The sequence below is a fragment of the Strongylocentrotus purpuratus genome, unplaced genomic scaffold (genome assembly GCF_000002235.5).
Source record: "Strongylocentrotus purpuratus isolate Spur 01 unplaced genomic scaffold, Spur_5.0 spur5_scaffold_8, whole genome shotgun sequence".
In the NCBI taxonomy this organism is placed as follows: Eukaryota; Metazoa; Echinodermata; class Echinoidea; order Camarodonta; family Strongylocentrotidae; genus Strongylocentrotus; species Strongylocentrotus purpuratus.
In genome coordinates this window covers 28,175,603-28,201,062 of record NW_022145614.1, presented here as the reverse complement: position 1 = coordinate 28,201,062, position 25,460 = coordinate 28,175,603, and the positions used below count along the sequence as shown (strand labels likewise).

Below are 25,460 nucleotides of genomic sequence, written 5' to 3'. Positions count from 1 at the left end.
ATTTGGAATGCACTCCCTAGACATATTAAACAGTGTACATCTCTCTATTCATTTAAAGCTACACTAAAAAAAAACACATTATTTCACAATATAATGTACAAAGATTTAAAAAAAAAAAAAAAAAAAAACAATTAAAAAAAAAGCGTTTTTTCTAAAACTTTAGAAACAACATTAAATTTTGGTCTGACGTTACATATAGTAATACTGATGATTCAACATTTTGGCGCTTGAGGACACTTGCACTTGCACACACACGCACCACTTGCACCCTTGTTTTTGTTTAGTTTCTCTCTTATCTCTGTCATTAACGTGTAATTAGTAGCCATATAAATATGAGATTCATATGCTAATTCTATAATTATTTATATTGAATACAACTGTCTATATTCACATTTAATTGTAATATATATCATTTGAGTATCATGGCCCCCTGTTCTTGTTAATTTGCCAATATTTCACATCTCATTTTTATTTTAGCTCGGTTGACCGTCTACTCAAGCTTTTGCTTATAACGGCGACCTTCTGCTTTCTTTCTTTATACACGCAATGGCCCAACGTATAAGTTTACTCTTACTCATGTATTATACATTTTGTTTCTATATTTTGTATATTGTTTTGCATACCTTATGTTTTATATAATTATCCATATTTGTTGTATAACTGATTTGTTTGATTGCAGAAAATAAAGTCTTTGAAATGAAATGAAAAATAAATATCTCTTTCTGCGTTATCTTCATCCGAACTATATCAGTAAAAAAAAAAATAGTGAATAAATAAACGAGTAAATTAAACAAAATAAATCAAAACATATATGGCCCGAGGTTGATTAAATTTCCCAAGAATAATCCTTGTTTTTTTCTTTTGCAAACAGAACGTGGCCAGGATCGTTGGTGTGACACCAACCTCTGTAGATGGAACGAACATTCTGGATGCTATCTCAGTAAAATGGGAGGAGATGAAATCTCTCACCTCTCATCTCAGATCCTCACTACTTGTTGAGAAAGATCAGAACAACAAAGCTCATGAAACCTTACAGGTACAAAGTTTTTTAAAGAGATCAATAATATCATTTTTGATAATATATAATAATGAAACGTAACAATATGCAAATTATATGCAATTCGATCACCCTTGGGAGTTAGTGATAATGTTTATAAAATCTTTTTAAAGATAATATACTCTTCTTTATGCAATTATACACCATATAAGGTGAACAATTTTATTCATTCATATTTTTATTAATTATTCATCTCCTCATTTATGTGCTTTTTTTTGGTATAGGGCGTGGCAAGTTTCATGGGTGTAGAAACATCTGGTTGTGAGTCTACCATTGTTGGCGGGATGATGGACATATGGACGGAGAACAGAAGAGAGGTCATTGAACTTCAAAGAGCCTTGATGGAGGAGAGGGAGAAGACCAAGCAGGCTCAAGAAGCTCTCATGGTGATTTTAATGTTAACAATCTAAATACACAACGAAAATATGAACAAACAGATAACAGAAAGAAAAGAAAAGAAAAGAAAAGAAAAAGAACGTCCTAAATAAACATAACCTATAATTTATAAGTATAATGAATGGCATCAAGTGTGCTACAATCATGACAACAGTAACTTAAAATTCAATAAAGTCAGAATCTCCCTTCCCTTATACTTGCTCTCTTCAGACCACCCCCTGTCTCCCTTTATCTCACTCTCTATCTCTCTTCCCCTCCTCTCTATCTCTCTCTTTCTCTCTTTCTCTGTATGTTTCTCTTTTCCCCTCTCTCCCTCTCCCTTTCTCTCTCTTACTTTCTTTCTTTCTTTCTCACTGACTCCCTGTCTCCGCACCCTTCTGACTTTACACTTATTCAGTAATGTTCTTTTTCTCCACCACCCTTATTTATGTCAGGATCATCTCTCCCGTCCTGGTCCAGTGCTTGCCTCAGTAGTCACTCAAACCGATGACCACCAAGCCCAATCGGAAGCCCAACTTTGTCACAAGTCAGTCCAAACAGATCGGTAAGAATATATGTTTTATATCATCGAATGTACAAAGTCGTAATTTCATCATTTAAAAGGTGAATAAGCTTATGATTTTAATTTTTCTGGTCTCTTTGTCAAATAAAAATGTAGACTCCATCTTGCCAAAAAGAGAGAAATGGTTAGAACAAAAACTTTGCAGGCTGTCCATATTTGCATGTGGTGTCTGCCCTTTTTCGGTCAAAATTGTGATTCAGTTGGAGAACTCTTGATTGAGATAAAAGGAGTGATTATTATACTGTTATTTTCTTCTAAATTTTCATTTCAAACAGAGATCCCTTGATCTTCGGTAAGGCCGAGCAGGAGCTACAGCAGATCAAAGAACACCTTTCTCTGAGCATCTCCTACCGAAGCCATAGCTTCACTTTATCTGCATCTCGCGATCTCATCCATCTTGGTCCTCGCTGCAGAAGCCTGAAGACACTTAGGGCAGGGGATGCCTTCAGACCACCAAGTAGGACATCTCTGCTCCGAGGTGTTTCTGCAATCGCCAGTACGATCAGCTGTTTGGAGCCACCATGTAACAGCAGCATGATGGTCTCCAAGATGTCCGACCTCATCCCTTGGGCGGAGACGAGGTGCAGCATTGAACTTGGAAGAGGTGTCGCAGGAACTGTCTTCCTCTTCCGTCACGCAGTCTCGAAGATCCCCGTCGCTGCCAAGCTCGTGGAATACCCAGGAGAGTGCTTCAGGAACGAGGTCAGGATTCATCAAGCAATCAGTGGCCTTCCATGGTTTCCTACCTTCTTTGGAAGTTTTGACATCGAAGGTGACCAGGCAGTTTTGGCCATGGAGTTCATTGGGAGTGAGTCTGAGGATCGTAGCTACACCATCACCGACTGTCTCGAGAAGTCCATGTTAAAGACAGGACCGGATCTCACCAGAGATGAGTGGTTTGGTGTCCTCAATGATGTTGCAGAAGGACTGAAAGCGCTCCATTCCAATGGATTCCTGTGTAATGATCTCAAAGAAGACAACGTACTGGTTGTCGAGGAGTCTGGACGCTGGCGAGCCAAGATCATCGATCTGGGATGAGCTTCTGAAATCGCCACTCCTTTTGTAATGCCTCTGGATGAAGAGCAAATTGATTTTTACCGTAGCGGCCAAGGGTGTGGCCATATTGCCCCTGTATGCGTGTTGGACGCCAGTCTCTGCTCAACATCCAGCGATGTCTACTCCTTAGGTAGATTTCTAGCGATCGTAGGTCACGCCATGAGGTATGATGATTTCGAGTGTTTTGGTACGAAAATCTACCTGGCTGATAAAGACCAGAGGCTAACTGTGCAAGAAATCATCGACCAGCTTAACGGAATGCAGCTGGTAGAAGAAGGGGATGATGGGCCCGAGTCATCCTCTTGTTAGTTTAAATTATCGGAAGGGGAATGGGGGAAGGGTAAAACCAAATATAGCAGATACTTTATCATAATGTATTTAACTTGAATGTAGATCTTGTAGAACTGTAGAAGGAGGAGAAGGACTAGTGGATAGGGGAACTGAATCCAGAACTGATCTATAGTAGATGGATATACAGGAAAAGAAGCATAATGGAGTAGAGATATCATTTCATATGGAGAACGATGAAGATGCAAAGTTTGATAACAATGGACACTGTATCGGAGCAGAGAAGTTTTTGGAGGAGAAGGAGGAGAGAGAGGAACAGACCTAATTAATGACAACTGCAGGTCAAGAAATGGGGGGGGGGGGGATATGTAACTGGAGAAAGACCTCTCCTACCATTTAAAAACATGTAAAATTCATTATGCTGTAAATATGTACATATTATATTAGAATAAAACTTTTATATTGAATTAGCGTTTGTTTGTATTTATTGTTATTCTTGATATTTACAAGATGGAAGAAAAATATTAGTGAGAGAGAGAGAGAGAGAGAGAGAAAGAGGGGGTAGGGAGAGAGGGGGTGGAGAGAGGACGGAGGGAGCTGGTATATGAATGTTTTATTTTACATCATTATAAGCACATTTAAAACAACCTGACACCGATACGGTCGCACTTAAATTTTCATTACTTATACTTGATACAAGTGGAAATTCAGTGGCGTGGGGGGGGGGGGGGGGGGCAGAAAAAAGAAACCCGCATCCCCACTACTCTTACATGTTACATGCAGTCCCCGGCCCCGCGAAATATTTTGTTAAGTGAGGGGGGAGGGGGGGGGGGCTAAAGTTCAGTTACGGTCAGGTAGAGCGTAGCGTTCGAAGTGTTGGCGTGGCGTGGGTTCATGCAGGGTCAAAGCCCCGGTGGGGGGGGGGGGGTCAAGGGGTGGAGCCCCGGAAGTTCTTGGATTTTAGGCATTAAATCTCGGTCAGATTAGCATCCAGGGGCCCATGATCGGAGCCCTCGCAAGCTCAGGGGTTTTAGGCATTTTAATAACGGCCATATAAGCATAATTGATACCTTATTTGTGACACCGGCAAGTCATTAATTGGCTTGGGATCCAGAGGGCGGAGCTCCCGGAAGCTCAGGGGTTTTAAGCATTACGGTCAGATGAGCATCCAGGGGCCCACCTTAGGGCCCTTGGTAGGGTTCAGGGGGCAGAACCCCGGAAGCTCAGGGTTTTTAAGCATTAAATTACGGTCAGATTAGCATCCAGGTGCCCGCCTTCAGGCCTTTGTTGGGATCCCGGGGGCAGAACCCCCGGAAGATCAGGAGTTTTAGGCATTTAATCACGGTCAGATCAGCATCCAGGGGACAGCCTTTGGGCCCCCGGTGGAGTCCATGGGCGGAGTCCCCGCAAGCCCAGGGGTTTTAAGCATTTAACGGTCAGGTCAGCATATTTTTATACCTCCTTATTTTGTGAATCTGGCAGGTCACTATGCGTTCTTGCTTTCTTTCTTTCTATTTCTCTTTAAGATACTTTTTCCAAAAATTGTGGGGGAGGGCTTTAGCCCCCGAGCACCGCCGTTGCGCGTGCCCTGACATATAGGCATCTAAATCTGCATATTGTTTGCCTGACTGTTAATTTGGGAATTTATCATTTTTCAACAAACGCCTACAAAAGTATAATTTACAAAAAAGTTAGAAAAAATCTCGGAAAAAATCATGTTATTTCAGCAACATTTATAATAGTCGGGGCTGTTAGGGATATTTTGGTGCAGATTCTTCTAAAAGCACCAAATTTGGCCCAGAGGTAGCTTATACCATACTATTACGATTTCTGCCGGGCGCCAAGAAGGGCGCCCTCTGTGGCCGCCATATTGGTCAAATCCAAAATGGCCGCCATCTGAGTTAAAGGTCAAGCGTTGATCCAAAAGAAAAAGGACTAATATGATAAAAATGTATATATTTATGGGGTTTGGGGGGTCAGAGAATATGATTATGATGTTATTTCATCGATTTGAGGTCTCCTTGGGGCTTTCATACTGGTCATATTGGTCAAATCCAAAATGGCCGCCATCTGAGTTACAGGTCAAGTGTAGTTATGGAAGGAAATGGGCTAGTATGATAACATTTTACATATTTATGGGGTTTTCGGGGTCAGAGAATCTGATTGTGATGTTCTTTCATCGATTTGAGATCTCCTCGGGGCTGCCATACTGGTCATATTGGTCAAATCCAAAATGGCCGCCGTCTGATAGTTAAAGGTCAATAGTAGTTCCAAAAGGAAAAGGGCTAGAATGATAACAGTTTATATATTTATGGGGTTTTCGGGGTCAGAGATTCTGATTATGATGTTCTTTAATTGATTTGAGGTCTCCTTGGGGCTGCCATACTGGTCATATTGGTCAAATCCAAAATGGCCGCCATCTGATAGTTACAAGTCAAGTGTAGTTACAAAAGGAAATGGGCTAGTATGATAAAAGTTTAAATATTGTTTGGGGTTTCAGAGTCAAAGAAGCTGAGTATCATGTTCTTTCATCGATTTGAGGTCTCCTTGGGGCTGCCATACTGGTCATATTGGTCAAAACCAAAATGGCCGCCGTCTGATAGTTATAGGTCAATAGTAGTTCCAAAAGGAAAAGGGCTAGAATGATAACATTTTATGTATTTGTGGGGTTTTCGGGGTCAGAGAATCTGATTATGATGTTCTTTTATCGATTTTATGTCACCAATCCTGTCCTACATGACAGGCTACAATGCATTCCATTTCCTGGTTTTGGAAAATGGGGGAAGATGCGCCAAATTCACACTTGAGTGGGTTAATGAATACAACGTATTTCAAGAGTCGTAAGAACAGTAGCTAGTTGGAGGTGTTGAATATGTTCCTCTTATGTCCTGTCTTACTCGCGACGAGGAGGTCGTCGATGTAGGCGTACACAACTTGTAGACCATGGGTTACCTCGATCATCAAAAAACTGTTGAAAAGTATATATGTGCGGCATTTCATAGCCCAAAAGGCATGCGCACAAATTCAAGTAACCCAAAGAGTGTGGTGATGGCTGTTTTGTGTACGTCTACTGGATCGACTGGAATTTGGTGGTACGCTCTGATGAAATCGAGTTTGGAGAAAACTCTATCGCCTGCTAGAGCTGAGGTGAAATCTTGAAGATGGGGAATAGGACATTTATCGGGCACTGTATTCCTATTTAGTCCATGGTAGTCATCGCTTGGTCTCCAGTCTCCGGGGTTTTTCTTGGGCACCAAGTTGGGATGCCGAACTGCTGCCAAAAGGTCGGACGATGCCTAATTCTAGCATTTTTGCCCCCTTGTAGACTGGGCGTGTGAGGTCTGGACATTGGTCAAGAAGAGATTTGGAAGCAGCTTAACTGTCTGCCTTGACAAACATGGGGCTGATAGAAGGAGAAGAAGAAAGGATGCCTCTTACAGATAGATTAGTAGTAGAATCGATGAGCTTGAGATTGCGCACATCTACCAGAAAACCAAAGTGAGGGAGAAAGTCTGCCCCGAATATAGGATTGGATATGTCGGCAATAATGAAAATCCACCTGGAAGCTCGACGTAGGCCGACGTCGAGAGTCGGGCTTAGGTCTCCGTAAGTAGTGATACTTGAGTGATTAACTTCTTGCAGGGGAATTTCGAAGAAGGGTGCATAATGTTTCTCGGATTTGGATGGAGCATGGACCTAGTAGGTCCATGGATGGAGGAAGAACGCTTACCTCAGTTCAATGGTCTACGAGAAATCTAATCCCTGTTTCCTATCCGTAATGTAGAAAAGGCAATTTTTGGGGCTGGTGCCATGCAGTCGAACTTGTCGCTTCTAGTCGCTGGCTGGGTCGTATCCCTGGTTTGAAGAGGTTGATTTGAAAGTACAGGGAGGAGTACATTTCTTGGCTCGCTAACAAAACGAAAGTGATAATAGCAATCCCCTTGTGAGCTGGGGCTTCGCGCTTGACGGTCTTGCTTCTGATGTGATATTTGCGCTTTCATTTGCTGCATTTTCAGGAAAGGAGTAGGGTGTGAAGAAGAAGAAGAAGAAGAAGAAGACGAGAAAGAAGACCAATAGGATGAAAGTTAGATGGGGAATTTGTCACAACGATTTTTTTTTTGGGGGGCTAAATCAGCGAGGTTCTTGATCTTCATCGAGTCCCCAGTTGATGCTAAAATGAGCTGAACATAATTTTGTGAGCAGCCTCTGGAGAAATAGCTGTTTCAGAATGTTCTCCTCCAACTTGTTCACCCCAGCACTTTTTTAACTTGCGAAGTAAGTGGGAGGGTTTGTGATCTCTCAAAGTTCTCATAAATCAGCACCCGATGAAGGCGTTTTTGCTTAGAGGTGGAGTTCCTCTGTATCGATTCGGCTTTCAGTTTAACGTAGGGCTGTTCTTGAGGAAGAGATATCAGTAAGTCCCAAATTTCCTGGGCATATTCCGGCTGCAAGAAGGCGACGACGTAGACAAACTTTGTTTTCTGTTGGGTGATGCCTCGGGTTATGAATTGTGCCTGGACTTGGGCAAGCCATATAGTAGGATCATTGTGCCAGAAAGGAGGAAGTTTGATTTGAACATTGGAGACAGATGAAGGGCAAGCAGAAGTTTCAGAAGTTGACGAATGGGTGTGATCGTCAGTAGGCATGATGACAGTTCAAAGATAAGACGTGAGTAGAAATATGAAGAAAAGGGAGACAAAAATTGAAACAGTTTTGATGAAGGATGTCTGCGACTCAGTAGGTTGGTCGGGTTTAGATCACGTCGGGGTCACCAGTGAAACGATGCTCTGCAAATGCGAGGGCGGATGTAGCAACAACATTGACAGCATATAGTAGAACATAGTGATGAAAAGTATGGGCGCAGGCCAAGATTTATACCGACTCAAGTGTGAAATGGCGCATCTTCCCTCATCTTCTTTAACCAGAAAATGGACTTCATTGTAGCCTATCATGTAGGACAGGATTGGTGATATAAAATCGATAAAAAAAACATTATAGTCAGATTCTCTGACCCCGAAAACCCCACAAATACATAAAATGTTATCATTCTAGCCTTTTTCCTTTTGGAACTACTATTGACCTATAACTATCAGATGGCGGCCATTTTGGTTTTGACCAATATGACCAGTTTCTCTGACCCCGAAAACCCCATAAATATATAAACTTTTATCAAACTAGCCCAATTCCTTTCGTAGCTATATTTGACCTGTAACGATCAGATGGCGGCCATTTTAGATTTGACCACTATGACCAGTATAGCAGCAGCAAGGACACCTCAAATAGATGAAAGAACATCATAATCAGATTCTCTGACCCCGAAAACCCTATAAATAGATAAACTTTTAACATACTAGCCCATTTCCTTCCATAACTAGACTTGACTTGTAACTAAACATGGCGGCCATTTTGGATTTGACCAATATGACCAGTATTGCAGCCCCGAGGAGACCTCAAATCGATGAAAGAACATCATAATCAGATTCTCTGACCCCGAAAACCCCATAAATAGATAAACCTTTAACATGCTAGCCCATTTCCTTCCATAACTACACTTGACTTGTAACTAAACATGGCGGCCATTTTGGATTTGACCAATATGACCAGTATGAAAGCCCTATTAAAGGAGACCTCAAATTGATGAAAGAACATTATATTCAGATTATCTGACCCCCCAAACCCCAGAAATATATAAATTGTTATAATACTAGCCCTTTTCCTTTTGAAACTACGCTTGACCTTTAACTCAGATGGCGGCCATTTTGGATTTGACCAATATGGCGGTCACAGAGGGCGCCCTTCTTGGCGCCCGGCAGAAATCGTAATAGTATGGTATAAGCTACCTCTGGGCCAAATTTGGTGCTTTTAGAAGAATCTGCACCAAACGACCCCTATATAGCCCTAACAGCCCTGACTATAAACAATTAGTATCGAATTAGAAATAAACGACGTTGTTGCCCCCCCCCCTCAGTACGCCAGTGAGTGAAATAATAATTTAAAAAACTCCTTAATCATTCCTTCACCTGTGCACCAGTGCACATTCAAGTACGATTAAATTGAATAATTAGCTTTCTCCTCCACCATTGTACCAGTGAAACTAGAACAAAAAGTGTGCTTAACTTGTAATAACGAGAGGGATTGCTGAGATGTGCGCGGGTGAACGGTACCGTGAAGCGGAAGGATCACAAGTGCAAAGGTTAAAAAAAATACGTCCTGTTATGAATGTTAGTGGGAAAATGGAAATTCCCACTCGATTAAAAAAAAGCACACTCATACAACTGCATTGCTAAATGAAATTATTCGCCTCTAAAGTCTTATTAAAAAGCATACTCGTCTATAGAGCTTCTTCGTAAGGTAAGTGCTAAAGAAGAAGCGTAAAGTAATTTCATAATGTTGTACCGGGTAGGCCGTATATTAATCATGGAATATTGCATTATGTTAATTAAACACTTTTTAGTGCAATAATAGCCGGCTAAGTATTTCAAAATATTTCACACTTTTGATTGTGTTGGCCGATTAATTCACCATTTTTTTCCTTCTCTTCCGCAGGTCATGTGCTAGAGTTGTCAATGATGGCTACTTCCTTAAAGCAGACTGTCCATAAGAACCTTGAGTGTCCTATCTGCCTGAGCTTCTTCAAGGAACCCAAGAATCTGACCTGCTCCCATACCTTCTGCAAGGGTTGTCTTGAGACTCTCCTGGAGTCTCGTGGAAAGCTGTTGTGTCCTACGTGCAGGGAGGAGACTTCGCTTCCTGGTGGAGACGTGGGTAGACTACAATCAAACATAACAGTCAGATCACTTGTTGAAGATGTGGAGACCCAGCGCCAGGTCTTTGTTACCAACTGTAATCAAGCAGGAAACAAATCATTGCAAAGAAAATGGAACAAATGTCGAAAACATCCGAACTACGATGAAGAATGTTTTTGTCTCAACTGTAACAAGTATGTCTGCTTCAAGTGTGGCATATTAGATCATGCAAAGGATGCTCACACTATCCTGGAAGCAGACGAACATGAAACTGAGCAAAAGAATCACGTCGAGAAACTTGCATCTAAAGCGGATGCAACGATACGCAACGTTGACAAGTATTTCACTTTTGTTGAAGACCAGCGTAAAAGAATGCATGACATACAGGAACAACTCAATAATGAAATAGATGCAACTTTTGAGGAATCAGTTGAGAAATTGAAGGAAAGAAAGACGGTGTTGAAAAATGAAATTGGGCACAAGCTAGGGAAACTTAAGACTTCATTGGGAGACGTGGAGAAGTCGATTTGTAAGCAGATAGACCAGATGAAGAAGGTTCTGGACTTGGTTAAGAATGGTCTTAATTTTCCTCTCCAGACAGAGGCTCTGACCTCACATAAAGCGATGTGTCAACAGCTGGAAGAGCTTCTAAATCAGATTGGGCCAGATGAGGAGCTACCCAGAAAAACTGCTGAGGAAGGTGAAAGAATTGGCTTCAGGAGTCAGGGATCAGATGGACTCCAGTTGGGCCAGCTACATGTAAGACAAAAGAAGTCTGAATTGGTTCTGCGCACGGAAGCTCCACTGCCTGCTGGAAAAAGCATGCGCGAGATGGTAATATCACCAAACAATGAGATAGCTGTTGGTTGTCGCGAGGGAGGAATAGTCATATATTCTTCTGATGGCATCATACAAGATACCGTTCTGAAATCTGTTAAAATTAGTTCCTTACAATTCATGCCTGATTTGGGATACGTCATACGCGACACCAATAGCACAATTTCCTTGTATACACGGTTTTGTAAAAAGCTTGATGTATCATTTGAGACAGAGGATGTTTGGAAAGGTGAACATGGCAGTCTCAGTGTAGGCAAGGATGGGCTCATCTTCATAGGTTACGGTAGATGCCGTAAAATACAGGTATTTAGGCCAGAAGGGGGGGAGGCAATTAGAGAGATATCGTGTAACAGACTTGCACCATTGCAGATTTTTGCGATGTCATCCAGTCAAGCGATTGTTGTTATGAGTATATGTATTATCAGCTATCAGTATCATATACAAGTAATCAACGATGTGTCTGGTGCTAGCATTCATAGCATCAGCAAAGATGGTAGTGAACCTTACCTTGCTGTGTGTCAGGATGATTCAGTTATCATTGCATGGGTTAAGCGACGTCATGGTCTGCTGAGCATCGTTCGGTACACCAAAGAGCTCAAATACGTCAAACACATTCTCACTGATTTCAAGATAATCGTAACACTTAATTGCTGTTTGCAAGCATTCAAGACGGGAGAGATTGCTTTCTGCACTAATAATATGCTTTACATCTTCCATGAGACATAGGAATAAATTTCAGTATTGCAGATGAAACGTGGATACAAAACTCTACCATTTTAGATTGTGATTCGGTCAAATTGAATAAATTCACCATATAAATATTATCTACTCTTGCCTGGTCTCCGTTGTCACAGCTCATAATAGTCACCAACATACACCAGATAAAAAATATATATGCAGGCACCTCGTTGTCTGAATAGGAGGATATTTGAGTACCTTGCTGCCCAAAAATTAGGATATATGGGGCACCTCTTTACCCGGTTAATTATGAGATGATGGTTCATCGAATGTCAGAACTTTAAAACTCCCGGATGCAGTCCTTTCAGTGCCCCTGCCTTAATTGTAAGTCTGTGCCGAAATGTGATTTAAATCAAATAGCTGGCCTTGACTCCACTCTATTATAATGCTATCATACTATTAACCGATTTCATTTGAAATGTCGACAGTAGATTATATAACGTTTACGCTTATGAAGTATCAAGGCGTTGCGCTCATTTTTGCGAATGGCTGTTATTTTACAGACAAATGTAGGTAGATAATCAAAATCAAAGACGAGGGGAGGGGTAGCACACCTTCTAATCGACTGAAAGCATACATTGTACATATAATACACAGTCATCATGCATTCCCGCTACTTTGGAGGATGAGCAGCTGCCTCCTTCAAATGCTATGTGTTCATGCAGTGGCAAAGTAAGCAGATTATTGTTCTTGTTCTCAAAATATTACAATGTAATCAAAAACGTTTGTTGTAAAATATGCAAGGTATTATAGAGATACAATTTGTTCAAGTTTGTTTACTTAATTCACGTATTGGTAATAGTGGTGATGGCGTAATTCTATGGTTGTTTCTTCCTTCTTTTTTGTTTGTTCCAAGGACATTTTTATAATAGGACATCGTCTATTTTTATATAATTATCCATAATTGTTTACTGTATCTGTGCGTAAAAACGTTCCTTACTCTGTACATTCCCTGATTCCCGTAACTTCCTCTATCTCTCTTTGCTAATGCATATTTATTCATTCATTCATACGGCTAGGTTTATTGAAAGAAAATTCCTTTTTAATCAGTCCAAAGACTAATACATTCAAAATTTACAGATTAGCATTGTTCACAATTATATAAAAGAATGCAATACATTCACACAAATTGACAAGGAACATAAATTAAGATTAGAAATGAAGAAGAATTGTTTGACCGTGCAACTCAAATTTATTATAAACATAAACAAATGTTTTCAATTATGAAGACAGAAAATGATTAATGAAAAGGGACAAGCTGAGGGAACAAGACAAAGAAGAGAGAGAGAAAGAATGGCGAGGGATCTGTTGACAAAAGGTACAAGATTTAAGAGTGCCATTTTATTTGTTCATAGTTTACATTTAAATCCTAATACAATCAACTAAATGATTAGCGTTGAATTATTGGGTATATATATGTTTATATAAAAATAGTTACCGAAACGGATAAAAAATAAATACTCGTCCTCTGTCCGTAGCAAGGTAAATAGATTAAATATGACAGTGAAATAGATACCGATGATTTAGTGTGGATCTATACATAATTTTTTCTCCATCGTTGCACTATACCGGTATCCTCTCTGCATTAGATATTGCGCTATAGAAGCATAATTATTATTATGATGAAATTATTACATTTATCATGTTCCATTCAAATTATGTTACATATTTCAAGAGAGTCATATGTGCTTTTTCTACGAGGTGCTATAGAACAGAGTAGACTTGAATGTTATTTTTAAAATGATGTTTGTCATTTTCTTTTTCTTTTTTTTAAACGACAAAAATAATGTAGAACATTTGTGGTTTCCTTTAAATGAAACAAAAACTGACTATCGGGTGAAAAGAAATTGTACAAAGAAGGTACAATATTTTTGGATATTGATATGTGTATCTACTTCAGCTTTGTACAGGTTAAACGAGCATAGGATGCGAAGTGAACTACTAGGTTGAACATCTTAATGAACATTGAACTATAATACCATATAACTATATATCATATATAACTATATATCATATATTATTGAACTATATTATTGAACTATAACATTGAACTATAATATCGAGAGTGTGTTTGTTTTTCTCATAAGAGGTATAATTAATGTGCCAAGCTAAAGAGGTACTGGGAGAAAACTATACGCCATGGTTGAAAATAATTACCTGTGTGAGTGATTTATTGTGGGATATTATAGCTCAATCAGTTTAGGGCCTAATCCCTGCAGTGAATTCAGTTATATTATGTAAGACATGAAAAGGAAACCTAGAGAAGTGTGGGGGATTAATATAGATCAATTACAGGACCAAGTTCAAGAAAGTCAAGGAAGGAGAGAAGGAGTAAGACATACAACAAGACTTGCAAGTCTTTAGTTGAGAATCTAATTACGATGTTATTTGAAGTGTAAACATATTAAAGGTGAACTGTTTATTAAATTTACATATTATTGTAGTGGGTCTTGATTATATTTCTTTGTTGAAATATCAAAACTTATTGTCTTTATTTACAGTTTGGACTGCATGTCAATCATTCAGAGTACTTTCACATTAATTTTGATCCCATTATCTGGTTTAATAATGCAAAGCAAAGTGACAAACAAAAGCTGAGAAGGGTTGTAAACCAAGTCAGCAAAATAATGAACCATACTACATGTTGTTCCTATGTTCATATGTTGAAGCAAGATTGTTAATGTAAATATAAGCAATTATCCTACATGGACAAAGTAAAGAAATGAAATGAAGTGAAATGGTGTATAAGTATGGTTAAATTCGGATTAAAGTGAGGGTATTGCTGGACTAAAATGGTAAATGGCATGTAGGTGCAATTACTTAGAGTTACCATGTGACACACGAGAGAATGCCATTCTTGCTCTCAACAGACTGTATGCGATATAATACATGTATTTTGTGTCACTCGTGGTTCTATCTTGGCGATGATGAATACACTAATTATAACAGAAGAATGGTAATGCTGCAAATAATTACATTTCATTATTGTTTTATTGTCTTTTTAAAACGAACTGATGTATAGTACACTTTTACTTGAAAATCGAAAGCTACATGTATTGTATATATATATACCAAATTGAAAACATAACTCTATCAAGTTTCCTGATTGTGTGTATGTAGTACCGACAAAAAAAATATAATAAAGTGGCGAAAATAAGATTGTTGCTTTTGTCTCATTGTGCTAGGTTAGTTATTGGTTGAAAACTGAAGTGAAAGTACTGAACGAGCGATGGCTTATGATCACAACAGTGTTTGCGTGTGTAAGCTGACAACCTTTTGGCAACTGAAATTTCATTAATAATTCATTTGTCTTCAATACAAGAATATAATTTATGCACAATCATACACATCATCTTGCAGTAGTACATTCGTGGAGTTTGTGCCAATTTATTAGTATATCGAGCGATGTTTTATTATCATTTAGTTTTAGAGAGGGGGGATAGGAAATATACAGAGCGGGCGGGAGAGGGGAAAGGCAGGGTTAGTTTATCTTTCTAAACTTGTGGCGGGTGAAGGAGAGAGAAAGGGAGAGAGAGAGGGAGAGAGAGAGGGAGAGAAAGAGAGAGAGAGAGAGAGAGAGAGAGGATGGGGGAGAACCAATGGTGGACAAGAATAAAGAAGAGAGAGGATGCTGATCAAATAATCTGTCACCACGGGACTGTCAAACAAGAGAAAACCATAACAATTTAATGTTCTATTTTCTAGATATGAATAGCGTTTAGCCCTTTGGGGGACGTAAAAAGTGAAAGGCTAAATATGAAAGAAAACAAAACTTGCCGCGGGAGGAGGAGAGTTGGGATGAAGCAAAAGAGGAGAGAGAAGCAGAGAGAGAGATCAGGATTATGGAAGCAGGAGACCGTCAAAAACATAGATATACGTCGTGTGGTAATTCGAATTGCCACACGACGTAATTATTTAGGTAGTGTGGCAATTCGAATTACCACACGACGTAATTATTTAGGTAGTGTGGCAATTCGAATTACGACACGACGTAATTATTTAGGTAGTGTGGCAATTCGAATTACGACACGACGTATATCCATGTTTTTGACGGTCTCCTGCTTCCATACAGGATGGGATTGGGGGAGGGGGCTGACAGAAGAGGGAGGTCGCGCATGAGAAATGCCCTATTATTACGTAAGGAGACACGCGTTTAAAGTGCGCGTGCGCATTAACGAACCTACTGAATATTCATCAGACTTGATGGCGTCTCAAGTGATTGCGCACGAAATGAGAGTAAACCCTGCCTGCTGATTGGTTGAAAGTTATTCTTTCCAAGATAATTTACGTCATCACCAGCTCATTCGCGTACAGACGCTGTGTGGCATGGAGACGAGTTACATTTATCAACATACTCTGTTCATATGCCGAACTAGACAAAGGTGCGCAGAAATTCTTCTGAATTTTCTCAACTTTTAGAGTATTTTTAAACACTTCTGACGAAAATAAAACTTAATCAGGTAAGAACATTCTATATTGATCTTTTTAACCAGTTTTAGAGAGAGAGAGAGAGAGAGAGAGAGAGAGATAAAAGTTACAAGATTTAATGAAACAAGCAACTTCGTAGGTTTAAATGCATACTGTGTAAGCCAAGAAAAGGATAACAAGAGTTTATGAAGTTTATGACAATCTTGATCTAAGGAGACACGAACGAACGATGAAGAAGAAGACAGAAAAAAAGAAGAAGAAGATGATGATGGCGATGGTGATGAAGATGATGATGATGATGATGATGATGATGATGAAGGAGAAGAAGGAGAATAAGAAGAAGAGGAAGAAGAAGAAGAAGGAGAATAAAGACTAGAAATGTTAATAAAACTCAGGAGAAAAAGAAGAACGGAATTACTGCATTACAGAGAGTATTAATGTGATAAAGAAGAAGGTGAAAACTTGGGTATAGTAGGTTGATATGTATAAAATGAGTAGAAAGGTAGAAAAAAAACAGCCACAGAAGGGAAATTAAGAAATGATTATAACAAAAAATATACCCAAAAGATAATGAGAGAGAGAGAGAGAAAGACATCAACGAGACCTGGGAAAACAACCATCTTGAGAAAAGTGTACAAAAAGGTGTCATTTTCTTACATTGAAACTTAACACGAAGATCACTTTTATTCTATTTGTATAAACAAAGAAAAAACTAATTGGCTTAATAGATACATTAGTCAATCAATAATAGATGAAATAGATGAAGGACTAAAGAGATAGATAGATAGATAGATAAGTCGATAGATAGATGAATAAATAAATGGATATATAGATAGATAGGCCTATACAGAAATAACAGTTAAAAAAGAAATGCAAAAGTAAGGAAATACCGGAATAATAAATGAATCAATTTATTAATAAATGAATGCATGAAGAATGAGTCCATAAATCATTAATCAAATGACTGAATAAGCAAATCAATCAATTAATAAATACATAAATAATATAGATATTTGAATAACTAATGTAATAGATTAATTGTTATTATTAATCAATACATAATTAGATAAACCTTGTTTTTAATTTTATAGAATGTGTGGATTTCTTCGCTTCGTCCGTGGGAGGTTTAGAAACTCTTCTAACCGTCCCATTCTCAGTCGAAACAACATCAACGAATCCAAGAATGGAACAAAGGTAAGTTTAATTTATCAGGTTTATACATTTCAATTATTAAGATTAATGTTTCTCTCACTTTGTATTCTATCTTGGTAATTAGTATTTCTAAAATGTCATGAAAGTTTAGAAGATTGCCTTTTGCATAATTACCATTAAAACAAATTAATCTTAAAGCCTCCAAAACACAGCTCATAATGAGAAATATATCATTGACTCCTATTGCTTTACAGAAGACACTTGATCACATCATTCTCAAGACGGTTGTGAACGACCCCCTGAAATCTCGACCCGTTCCAGAGAAGGTAGAGGATGTGGATCAAGCATACAGTATCGAACATCGAATCAAGGTATCTTGGGACTCTCTCTACAATTTCAGTTTGCTTGATGTATTTGAAAATATTTCTACCAATATGTAACTGGTTATAAATGGTTGCAACGAGAGTTCTGAGGGGGTGGGGGAGACGGAGGTGGGAAGCTTGAATGATAACATTCGTAAGAGATGGGAGAGAGGGAGAGAGATCGAAAGATAAGAAGAATGTGAAGCGTTTTCAAATTCTTTAAAACATTTACAAAGTTATAATAATAATAATAATAATAATAATAATAATAATAATAATAATAACAATATCAACATCATTTATAATGCGCACATATCCACCCCACGAGATGCTCAATGCGCCTAGTAAATACATTAAACTTAAGAAAGTACATGAGAAGTTACAGAGAACAAAAATAATTTAACATAATTAAATATAATTAAACAACGTTAATTACATCAGATTGTGAAATACACTACGTCTTATAAGTTTTCAAGTTTTTTTTGAACAAATTTTGATTAGCTGACATTTTGATTGAATGGGGTAGGGAGTTCCATAACCGGGGTGCAGCAGCTATAAAAGCTCTGTCACCCCAACTCCTCTTTGTTCTTAATTGTATTAAATTTGTTGAATTGGAGGAACGAAGACCTGCACGAGAACTTGAAGAGATACTAAGAAGAGAGGAAATAAACACAACTCTTAAAGATAAACGTCATCATAATTTTGATTTTTCTTATTGCGGTATGGTACAGGCACTTGTTATCGAGATGGGTGATCACCGTGCCTTAACTAATGCTGACGTCATGATGACACGCCTGGAAGGGGCGTGGCATCTTCAGCAAGAATCCCATCATGATCTGGCCAACCAATACGACACACTTGTCAACAAACTCAGGGTATGTCTCGACCCTCATTCTTCTCTTCTCAGTTCATCTGTTCTTCTCTTCTTTTTATTTTCATAATTTCTTTCGTCTTAGTCTTATCCTTCTTCTACTTTTCCTTTTCCTTTTCCTTTCATATTCTTCTTCTCCATATAATGTATACTGACCTCTTTTTCTTCTTCAATATATTGCTTATGACGATTACAGGGAGCGCGACACACCCCCGCCCTCTCCGTAACATTCGATGCCCCTTTTTGTTAGTACAATTCTTCAATTTTGCCTCCTACCTTTTTTTCCTGACTTTCGTATGATATCCATTCATCACTACCTTATCTTCCTTCTCGGGTTTTTACTGCTACTATCAATTTTCTCAATCCTAATTTTTACCATCCTAAACAAAATTCCAGACCTTCGCTCGCGACATCGGGCTCGATATCGACATCGCCTCATCCGACGATATCCTGATGATCATTACGAACCTTGATCAACGATGGCGCCAGAGACAGAATCAACTGAGGGAGGTGACTGGAGCTCTGGACTTAAAGAACACACAAGTCAAGGTGAGATTAGCTGGTCGGTTTCATAACAGAATCTAAATTATATTAGTGGGTCTGTATGTCATTATCATCATAACTATTTGCTTGTTGTTAGTATTCCTGCTAACACTAGGGATCTTTAAGTCCGTTCATGTGCAATGTATGCATCATTATTATCAGCAACTACAAAAACTTTAGAAACTATAGGGTTTCAATTCGTACCCAAAGGATACGCACCAAATGTTCAATCAATTTCCAAGAGCCCTGCTCTAGCTTACTTATTTGAAGCCAATTCGTAAATTAAGGCCAGTTTGTTATTTTCTAACCGCGATGATTGAGAAAAAATGGCTCGTCCAGTGTGCGGGTCACTACAAGTCAATTAAATCTCAGAGTAGATCGATGAATAACCTAATACATAACTTTAATTCTGTGATATTATTAAACAGGAGCTGGCAGCCTTTCTCGGTGTGAAAACGCCTGTCACCGAGTCTAGCGAATTCGATGACATCATGGTCAGATGGACAGACCAGCAGTCAAAGTTCAATGACCTTCAGAAGGCGTTGCAGGAGAAGCAGGAGGATAGTCGAGAGGCATCCCAAGCTTTGCAGGTGATGAAATAAAAACAAAATTACTAATAACAATTTAAAAGTACTTAGTGTCATTAATTCTTCTATTTAGGTGAAATTGAATTGTTTTCATTGTTGTAAACATGGTGAAAAGGCATAAGTATGACATTTAATAAAATTGATTATACTGCTTGTCTGTGGCAACATGTGATTTTGTTTTTCCTTTTCTTTGTTACCGAAGTGCATTCACGACATTATTTAGGACTGGCCCTTTGTCTTTGCTCTATAAGTTATACAATGTCTTTGATCAAATATGCTTAATTCGGAAATGTGATATTCTTTCAAATCATGCCGTGAAAACAAAAACTATTCTGATATTTAATTTTGTTTTCTTCAACCAATCAGAACATCGCAAAGCTGATGGGCGTGGTCCGCCCTGAGAAGACGGACGCCCTCTCAGACAGTATTGGGGGGATCTGGACCAGGAGCCAGAATAAGATCACTGACCTCCAGCAGGAGCTCTTCCAACAGAAGGAGCAGATCCAGCGATCTGGAGAACAGCTTCAGGTACAACCACACAATAATTTCTTTTGGAGAAAAAAAACAGTAAACAAACGCACACACCAATAAGTCAACTTCTTTCATAGTTATTTGTTTCGAAGGTTTGTCGTCTTTAAATGATATGCACATGAATGCCAGAGTCACATAGCACTCTTGTAACACCGGGAAAGGTTCAAACGTTACAATCTAGATGGTTTGGAAAATCTATAGATATGACCCAAAATTGAGTTTTGTCTTTTACATGTTCCAGCGAAGGAAGTACCTGCAATAACTTGTAGACTAGCCGAAAATCCAAGGGTATTGATACATCTCTCTTTCTGCGATAACTTTATCCGAACTATATCAGTAAAAAATAATACATAGTAAAATAATAAAAAAGTTAATGAAACAAAATAAATCAATATATATAGGGCCAGAGGTGGATTAAATTTCCAATGAATAATCATTGTTTTTCTCTTGCAAACAGAACTTGGCCGGGATCTTTGGAGTGGCACCAACCTCTGTAGATGGAACGAACATTCTGGATGCTATCTCAGTAAAATGGGAGGAGATGAAATCTCTCACCTCTCAACTCAGATCCTCGCTACTTGTTGAGAAAGATCAGAACAGCAAAGCTTATGAAACCTTACAGGTACAAAGTTTTCTAAAGAGATCAATAATATCATTTTTGATAATATCTAATAATGAAACGTAACAATATGCAAATTATATGCAATTCGATCACCCTTGAGAGTGAATGATAATGTTTATAAAACCTTTTTAAAGATAATATACTCTCCTTTATGCAATTATACACCATATAAGGTGAACAATTTTATTCATTCATATTTTCATTAATTATTCATCTACTCATTTATGTGATTTTTTTTTTTGGTATAGGGCGTGGCAAGTTTCATGGGTGTAGAAACATCTGGTTGTGGCTCTACCATTGTTGGCGGTATGAGGGACAGATGGACGGAGAACAGAAGAGAGGTCAATGAACTTCAAAGAGCCTTGATGGAAGAGAGAGAGAAGACCAAGCAGGCTCAAGAAGCTCTCATGGTAATTTTGATGCTAAAAATCGAGAAGCAAACGAAAAGATACAGCCAAAATAATAAGAAAAAGAAAAGAAACAAAGAAAAAGAAAAAGAGCGACTTAGAAAAATATTAACTTTGGTTTATATTGAATTACTAATGAAGTATAACGAATGGCAAACAGTATATTGATACAAAAAGTAAAGTCAGCATCTCCCCCTCCCTCTATCTTTTAAAAAAAATCTCTCTCTCTCTCTCTCTTTCTCTCTGTTTTCTTGTCTCCGTACCCTTCTTTTTGTCTTGTAGAGTAGAGAGGAAGGGGAATAACCTTTGATTGTCAATAATAAAATAAACGCCCCTATTCAGTCTTGTTGTTTTTCCACACCACCCTTATTTTTTACAGGATCATCTATCCCGTCCTGGTCCAGTGCTTGCCTCAGTAGCCACTCAGACCGATGGCCACCAAGCCCAATCGGAAGGCCAACTTTGTCACAAGTCAGTCCAAACAGATCGGTAGGGGAATATGTTTTATATCATCGAATGTACAAAGTCGTAATTTCATCATTTAAAAGGTGAATAAGCTTATGATTTTAATTTTTCTGGTCTCTTTGTCAAATAAAAATGTAGACTCTTGCCAAAAAGAGAGAAATGGTTAAAACAAAAACTTTGCAGGCTGTCCATATTTGCATGTGGTGTCTGCCCTTTTTCGGTCAAAATTGTGATTCAGTTAGAGTACTCTTGATTGAGATAAAAGGAGTGATTATTATACTGTTATTTTCTTCTAAATTTTCATTTCAAACAGAGATCCCTTGATCTTCGGTAAGGCCGAGCAGGAGCTACAGCAGATCAAAGAACACCTTTCTCTGAGCATCTCCTACCGAAGCCATAGCTTCACTTTATCTGCATCTCGCGATCTCATCCATCTTGGTCCTCGCTGCAGAAGCCTGAAGACACTTAGGGCAGGGGATGCCTTCAGACCACCAAGTAGGACATCTCTGCTCCGAGGTGTTTCTGCAATCGCCAGTACGATCAGCTGTTTGGAGCCACCATGTAACAGCAGCATGATGGTCTCCAAGATGTCCGACCTCATCCCTTGGGCCGAGACGAGGTGCAGCATTGAACTTGGAAGAGGTGTCGCAGGAACTGTCTTCCTCTTCCGTCACGCAGTCTCGAAGATCCCCGTCGCTGCCAAGCTCGTGGAATACCCAGGAGAGTGCTTCAGGAACGAGGTCAGGATTCATCAAGCAATCAGTGGCCTTCCATGGTTTCCTACTTTCTATGGAAGTTTTGACATCGAAGGTGACCAGGCAGTTTTGGCCATGGAGTTCATTGGGAGTGAGTCTGAGGATCGTAGCTACACCATCACCGACTGTCTCGAGAAGTCCATGTTAAAGACAGGACCGGATCTCACCAGAGATGAGTGGTTTGGTGTCCTCAATGATGTTGCAGAAGGACTGAAAGCGCTCCATTCCAATGGATTCCTGTGTAATGATCTCAAAGAAGACAACGTACCGGTTGTCGAGGAGTCTGGACGCTGGCGAGCCAAGATCATCGATCTGGGATGGGCTTCTGAAATCGCCACTCCTTTTGTAATGCCTCTGGATGAAGAGCAAATTGATTTTTACCGTAGCGGCCAAGGGTGTGGCCATATTGCTCCTGAATGCGTGTTGGACGCCAGTCCCTGCTCAACATCCAGCGATGTCTACTCCTTAGGTAGATTTCTAGCGATCGTTGGTCACGCCATGAGGTATGATGATTTCGAGTGTTTTGGTACGCAAATCTACCTGACTGATGAAGGCCAGAGGCCAACTGTGCAAGAAATCATCGACCAGCTTTACAATATGCAGCTGGTAGAAGGAGGTGAAGATGACCCTGAGTCATCCTCTTGTTAGTTTAATTCATCGGAAGGGGAATGGGGGAAGGGCAAAACCATATATAGCAAAATACTGTAGCATATTTAACTTGAATGTAGATCTTATAGAACTGCAAAAGGAGGAGAAGGACTAGTGGATAAGACGATTAAGATGGAAAGTTTGATAACATCAATGAAGACTGTTTCGGAGCAGAGAAGATGTTGGAGGGAAAGGAGGAGATGAATGTGGAGGAGGATGAGATGACAGTGGAGCAGGCCGAAGAACAGCTGCAGGCCGAGGGTTAACAGATCAGTAGAAAGAACAACAGTGGGGTGATTTAAATCGGGGCAAACCGATACAACTGTAATTGTTAACGTATATATACTACTGCTGATTTGCCATGAACAATCTGCTTTAGAAAGTAGTCACTGTGTAATGTATTGCACCATTATATAACTAAGGTTTCTGGGCACTAGACACAGAGTTATTCGATCTTGTAGAGCGCATTTCATGACCAAAGCAAATTCCAATGCGTTTCACATTAATATTACATAATCTGATAATGGTAACATTTCAATCCTAAAATGTCGAATCTGAACAACGAATTGAATCGACAAGTGTATGATTGTTATTTGATATCAAGGTGGAACAAGTTAAATCACCCACGAACAAAAATGCTACAGAATTTTTGGCCCAATGCCATATGAGCAAAGGTTTTTTCAGTATCAACATAATATCTCTCCGAAAAGAAAGAAGAAAATATTATTTATTGAAAAATACCGAAATACATGTTTCTTAGACATGTACATAATATTTTGTGATGTACTCCACAGGTGCATTTGAATACGCATTTTAATAGAAACAAAAATTAAAAACATATATGCTGTAAATATTGTACATATTATAATTAAATAAGAATATACATAATTTAATCAGCGCTTGTTACTGTTTGTTTTTATTCTTGCGTTTAAAAAGTGGAAGCAATGTGTGGTGACAGAGAAGGAAAGGAGAGAGAGAAAGAGAGAGATGGTGGTTATTTTCTACCTGACTGCTAAGAAAGCATAAATGCTTGTAAGCAACCAGACAGCCGACGGCTTTAGGTCCTCTCCGAGGGACCTGGTAATGAGGATTAATGCCTTACCAAAGACCACTAGCGCATCGACTTGGTTCGAACCCGGGTCACCGGATTACGAGACAACTGCTCTACCGACTGAGTTATCGCGCCTCCTCAGGGAGAGAGAGAGAGAAAGAGAGAGAGAGAGAAGAGAAGAGAGAGAAAAGAGAGAGAGAGGGGGGGGGGCGGGGTGAGTTGTTTTATGATTGTTTTATTTTATAGAAATTAGGCGCTTACAAAGTCATGATACGTGACACTTTGATAACGACCTGAAACCAATGTGGTTACATCAAAACTGACCAAACTTAGACACATTCAAGATTACATTTTAGTACAAAATCTGTTTCACTTTTGATTAACAATAGTAATAACGCGAGTAGCTTTGAAGAGACATGAAGTCAGTGACCAAAGAATATAAAAAGGAAGATAATTTATGTTTATATTTGAATGATAAATATCTCGTCTGGTCGATTGTTTCTCCATCACACTAGGTTTCAAAAGGGAAGTCACAAGATTAATCAATAATTTGTAATCGATGGTGTTTACCCTTTAAGTTTCGTTGGAAAACAAATACATTTCTTATCGAGTTTCGATAGAGCTAATAATATTAAACTCCCTGTCTATCGAAAATATATCTGTTTCGATCATGCCAGTATTAATTCAAAAAGTAAACATGTAAATTTTGTAATTGAATTGATAATTGTAAGGGATTGACGGTGAAAGCTCAATATTTTCCATGTCTTTCCTCTCTCTCTCTCTCTCTCTCTCTCTCTCTCTCTCTCTCTCTCTCTCCCTCCCCTGCCCCCTCTCTCTCTCTTATCTAAGTGTATAGATACAATGATGTAATAATTATGCGCTATATAAGAATTGAACAATATTATTCTAGTAATTAGTAGTACACGCCCCCTCCCCCGGGCCTCCCCCTCTTGAAAAAAGGTCTTGATTTCTTTGATGTTTGATGATCATTAAAAATCACATTATTCAGCTGAAATCACCCCTCTCTCCCTTTCTCTCTTTCTCTCTCTATCTCTCTCTCTCTCTCTCTCCCCCTCTCTCTCTTCTATATCAAAATTATCGTATTTTGTGTGATTGAGTTCATATCCCGACGCAGGAAGAGAGGGGGTAAAGAAAGAGAGAGAGAGAGAGAGAGAAAGAAAGAATGGGAGTGGGAATGAGAGTGGGAGCACAAATGAGAGAAATAGACAGAGAGGGAGAGGAGAGAGAGAGAGAGAGAGAGAGAGAGAGAGAAATTATTGAAAAGAAGAAAGAGATCAAGGAAGTGGAACTTACGGATGTAAATGTAAACAAACTCGCGTGATACGATTTTCAGCCTG

The 25,460-nt window shown here is 39.0% G+C and overlaps 1 protein-coding gene across 1 annotated transcript; it reads left to right on the top strand.

Annotated features, from left to right (window-relative positions):
* Positions 1-9,911: 9,911 nt before the first annotated feature.
* On the top strand, positions 9,912-12,674 carry LOC115920429 (tripartite motif-containing protein 54-like). The gene has a single exon (XM_030976248.1). The coding sequence runs from the start codon at positions 9,926-9,928 to the stop codon at positions 11,666-11,668; it is 1,743 nt and encodes a 580-aa protein (XP_030832108.1). The 5' UTR covers positions 9,912-9,925; the 3' UTR covers positions 11,669-12,674.
* The last annotated feature ends 12,786 nt before the right edge of the window (positions 12,675-25,460 follow it).